The sequence below is a fragment of the Sinocyclocheilus rhinocerous genome, unplaced genomic scaffold, assembly GCF_001515625.1.
Source record: "Sinocyclocheilus rhinocerous isolate Xijiao unplaced genomic scaffold, SAMN03320098_v1.1 scaffold1156, whole genome shotgun sequence".
Taxonomy (NCBI): domain Eukaryota; kingdom Metazoa; phylum Chordata; class Actinopteri; order Cypriniformes; family Cyprinidae; genus Sinocyclocheilus; species Sinocyclocheilus rhinocerous.
In genome coordinates, this window is record NW_015630041.1 from 986,214 (window position 1) to 991,412 (window position 5,199).

The window sequence follows — 5,199 nt, forward strand, 5'->3', positions numbered from 1 at the left end:
CATTATAATAAAACCAGTAATAATTATTAACCAATAAATATATAATATAATAAATATTATTATAATATTAATATAATTAATATTAATATAAATATTATATTATAATAATATAATATAATATAATCACACTCTAAATTGTGGGTAGGACTATAATAATAATAATAATAATAATAATAATTACATTTTTAATGACTGTTGCATCACATTTTTTAGAATATGTATTATTCATTTACATTTTTATAAATCTAAATATTAATATAAATGAAGCATTATTATATCATATTGTATTATATTGTCTTTTACTTCATTTTATGATTTATTATTTAAAAAGTGAATTTATAATAATACTAATGGCTATTAATTACTATTAATGACTAATAATAATAATAATGTGCATATGTTTTTGGTTGTTAAAAAGTGAGGATGGCAGATTTAACCATTTTAACAGATCAATGATGATCTAATCTAACTTTATCCACAGGGGATGGAAGAGGCGATATCTGCAAAGATGATTTTGACAATGACAACATTCCAGACATTTTGGATGTGTGCCCTGAGAACGACGCCATCAGTAACACTGACTTCCGGAAGTTTCAGATGGTGCATTTGGACCCCAAAGGAACTACACAAATTGATCCCAACTGGGTGGTCAGACATCAGGGCAAAGAGTTGGTTCAGACTGCCAATTCTGACCCTGGTATTGCTGTGGGTGAGTATGTGAGCTGCCAGGGTAGCCCGTCTGGTCATGATTTTTACTTAGACTTTGATGTCATTGAGTAAATGAGACCTCAACGTTTTAATGATCACTCTTCAGGTTTCGATGAGTTCAACGCTGTGGATTTCAGTGGCACTTTCTACGTCAACACTGACAGAGATGACGATTATGCTGGATTTGTGTTTGGCTATCAGTCCAGCAGTCGATTTTATGTGGTAATGTGGAAGCAGATAACTCAGACGTACTGGGAAGTTAATCCTTCAAAAGCCTTTGGCATCTCTGGAGTTTCTCTGAAAGTGGTCAACTCTACCACGGGCACAGGGGAGCACCTGCGTAATGCCCTGTGGCACACTGGTGACACTCCTGGACAGGTGAGGCTGACCGCTCAGCAAATACAACATCTGTTAGCGTTCAAGAGAAGCTTTGCTCAAACTAATTGCTGCATGTGGTCTGGCAGGTCCGCACTCTGTGGCACGATCCTAAGAATATCGGCTGGAAGGATTACACTGCGTACAGGTGGCATCTCATCCACAGACCCAAGACAGGATTCATCAGGTGATTAGCAGGAAGGCCTTTAACTGCCACGGGAATCTTATAAAGTGTGTAGAGTTAACAGGTCTATATTCCTTTTCTCCAGAGTGGTGGTTTATGAGGGGAAACAGATCATGGCAGACTCGGGGCCGGTTTATGATAAATCCTTTGCAGGAGGGAGATTAGGACTGTTCGTGTTTTCCCAAGAACTGGTTTACTTCTCTGATCTCAAGTACGAGTGTCGAGGTGAGTAGTTTGCCTTAACAGAATGTGGCCGTTTATTTAAATTACACACTATTCTCAGTGTAAACACATTTTAGTTGATTTATATTAATATTCAAATTAATTAAAAAGTAAAATGTTAAAATAAAATAATTATATTATAATGTATAAAATAATACATATTAATAAAATAATTATTAAAATAAAAACATGAATAATTATAAGAATCATATATAATATAATTAATGTTTTAATAAATATTTTTAAATATGTGTTATTCATTTAAAATTTTAATACATTTAAATATTAATATAAATGAAGTAAAAAATATGATATTATATTGTATTGTATGCGTACAGCTGATTGTTAGTGAACATTTTGAGATTACTTATTTAGTAGCAAAGAGATGGGAATTGATTTTATTTTTATTATTAATTTATTTTAAGACATTTTGAATGTTATAATTATTAGTATTATGTTATGTGTTAAAATATTGTATAGCTTAACGGAAAAGAAAAGCAAAGCCAAAACGTTCACTTTTTACAATAAACTTTTTTTCTGCTTTTCAGATAACTGAGAAAAAGAAGAAATGACTCCCTTGAAAGACTATAGCACAACAACACATTTTCACACTCTCTGACAAAAAACTAAAGACTTTGGTGGACTACAAATATAAAACAGGCTCCAAACCGCCTCCTGAGGAGAAAGACTTAACTTAAATTACAAGCACATTTAATCAATGTTTTTGTGTCCGTGAGTCAGTATTTGTTAGCCAAAGTTTTTTGTAATGTTAATTGAACATTACATATGTGGTATTTCTTTACAAAATGAAGGAAAAACAATCACAAAACTTCATCCTCTGGCATTTTTATCACCAACTGCTTTACTTGCACAAGATTTTTTTACTTACTGTGTATTGTTACAATGTGCAGAATTTTTTCTCCTTTGGATTTGTTGTTGTAATGGAGACATCTTTTTCTACAACCCTCAATTCTAGCAGGGGCTTTGGGTTTGATCAGCATATATGTTTTAGAGACCTTTGAGATGAAGATGTTTATATTAAGACTGTATCATAATTACTTGTGTAAAGTATTTATATGACTCTTGCAATTCAGTATCAAATTATGTCTTCTTTTTTTTGCAATGCTTTCAGAACCTAGACATTGTAAATACTAATTTATTTGCTTACACTGACAAAATTTGACTATTGCAGAAATAAAGATTTTAAAAAGTACATTTTTATTGCTGCACTTCCAGACATCCATAATGCAATTTCATGTCTATGTAATTTTTTAAGTGTTTTTTCAAATGTGAGAATGAGTTTTTGTCCTGTGATGCCACACTGCATGTGTTACATTTAACACAAATTTGCTGGTCTTGAACCACTTTTTCCTTTAGTTTCTTATGTTTTGTCTGTTTACTAAAGAAACTGTCATGGAGAACACAATACGTAATCAGAGAAACAGAGACTCTCATACATAAGAGATTGTGATTCATCGTCCAGATCTTTCAAACCTGAACATTCATCTGTTTTGTCTTTCTTTTGCTTGTTAGATGTTTTTATTTTCATAACCATTTTTTATATTTTGTAAAAAGTGCAATGCCTTTGATTTTTATGCCACATCCCCAGAAAACCTTGTAACATTTTCTAATATTGTTATTCTCGCAGTTGTCACAGGTTTTTTCTTTAATAAAAGGTTTAGACACCGTTTTTCATTTGGACTGGTGTTTTGGAGTAGTTCCAAATACTATAATAGGATGTATGATCACTTTTAAAGATGTCTATCAGATCATTTATGTGGCTGCCATAAACCCTGCATCATGTCTTTCCTTAATCGCTAAACAACTATTTTAACTGTTCATGCATAAATAGGCCTAAAAGTACTGGAACATGGGCCTATATTCACTTATCTCCAAAGTTCACTTGAATATAGATCAGTACATGTGATTGTATGCCTTGGTAAAGCATGTACAGCCATTAGTTCAATGGTTACATGACTATTATCTCTTTAACAAGTATTTTGTATAAAAATAGTGCCACATGGATGACATACAATATTTTTGTAGGCTAAAACCCAGAAACGACTTAGCATTTTAGCACTTCCGGTTCCATCTTCCTGAACTAAGTGGGTTTTTTGAATGGGTTTTTAATTGAAATAAGGTCTGTGGTTAACACAACTTTTATTCTGCAACATAAAATATATTAGTAATACCCCACTGTGATTTTTTTTAAAGCTTTCAACCGTCTTGAAAAAGGTGGTTGCTACCAAGTGGCTAAATGTTCTACAGAGACTGTCGGGGACATTAAACATCATCACACCCAACAGGAAAACTCATCGTACTAGTCAACTCTTACAGCTTCACTGTGTTTATAATCACTATCTTACTAACTCAAACTTTCAGGTAAAGTATTTTATAAAAGAGCTGTCTGAAGCTAAGTGATGGTGACGTTCAAGTCATGCAACAGTAATGTAGTTCATTTATAGCCTACATTTCCCTTTTTACGCGAATGACTTTAGACTTTAAAACTAATAAAAATGTTGTGTTCATTTGTGAAGGTGAGCAAGAACAAGAATATCAAAATCCTATTAGTACAGAAATGGCCAAAACAGGGCCCATGATGGCATTTGATTTGGCCTGGAGGGAAAAATATGGGGGAAAATATGCCATGTTCATTTCTAATTTCTAATTTTGTTTTAATATTTTTGTTTTATTTTTGCACTGAAATGTAAAAAACAATGTTTATTTTATACATTTTTTAAATGTTTATTTAATACATTTTAATATAATATACTTTGATATTAACCAACATTTGCTTTTGGCCCATGGCCCTCAATCGAGTTTCAGTTTTGGCTCTTTGTATTAGTACTAGTAGTACTGTACATTTAAATACTGTGCATATTTACACACAATAATACACAATTAAACACTGACTGTTGCATCAACAATATGATGATATTCTAGCAATGATTTCCCACATTCGCAAAAACCAACAAGGTTTTAAGTGGCAGTAGGGGGTGACTAACGGAAAGCATTTGAAATAACATTTGATGCCAAAATATTCCAGTGATACCCAAAGACTACAAATAAAGAGCACTGTTGTGCAAACATCCCACAATAGCATATGAGAACCTTGTTGAAAAAGTTTAATTTGCAATGAAATGACAAAAGCCAGGCATTATCCAGCTACATCCTTTCCCATGGATTACACTGTAGTTGCATGTGCTAGGCATTTGTAAACCTCATCACAAATTTTGAACCCTTCTGCTTACATTTTAAAGGTTCCATGTCTTTTGTGATCTCCAGCAGACACACTTTTAAAGTCCGCTTCAAAACACAAACTGACATTTGGGACTTGCAGCTGCTTTATTGTTGAAGCCAAGATACTATTGATATGTTGTAAATGCGGTTAGGCCGAATAGACATAAATATGCACAGTTTAACAAGCCAGCAACTGGCTTTAAGAGATAAACAAGATAAAAGACTACTGTCATTTCCAACTACTGCTGTTAAAACCAATTGAAGAGGCATCAGGCCAGGATCTTTAATTACACCAGTGCTCAAAAGTAAAAGTCTTTAACAGTACCTGGGTTCCTCGTGGACCTTAAGTGAGACCAGGTTCTTTTCCAGAAACAACTGTTCTTTTACAAAACAACTTCCAACATATGGTAGAAATTAAGGGTTGCATTTTAAATCTTCCTCTTGCACTCATTTCACACGTTCAGTTCTAT

At 33.0% G+C, this 5,199-nt stretch overlaps 1 protein-coding gene across 2 annotated transcripts in view; it reads left to right on the forward strand.

The window, feature by feature from the left end:
- The window catches only part of LOC107739867 (thrombospondin-2-like), a 25,258-nt gene extending 22,072 nt beyond the window's left edge, over positions 1-3,186 (forward strand). For both annotated transcript variants that reach the window (XM_016552087.1, XM_016552088.1), the window contains exons 18-22: positions 482-709; positions 815-1,086; positions 1,173-1,270; positions 1,353-1,492; positions 2,038-3,186. In XM_016552087.1, coding sequence (XP_016407573.1) covers positions 482-709; positions 815-1,086; positions 1,173-1,270; positions 1,353-1,492; positions 2,038-2,045 — 746 coding nt within the window. In that variant the 3' untranslated portion in view covers positions 2,046-3,186. The remainder of the gene's footprint in view (positions 1-481; positions 710-814; positions 1,087-1,172; positions 1,271-1,352; positions 1,493-2,037) is intronic.
- The last annotated feature ends 2,013 nt before the right edge of the window (positions 3,187-5,199 follow it).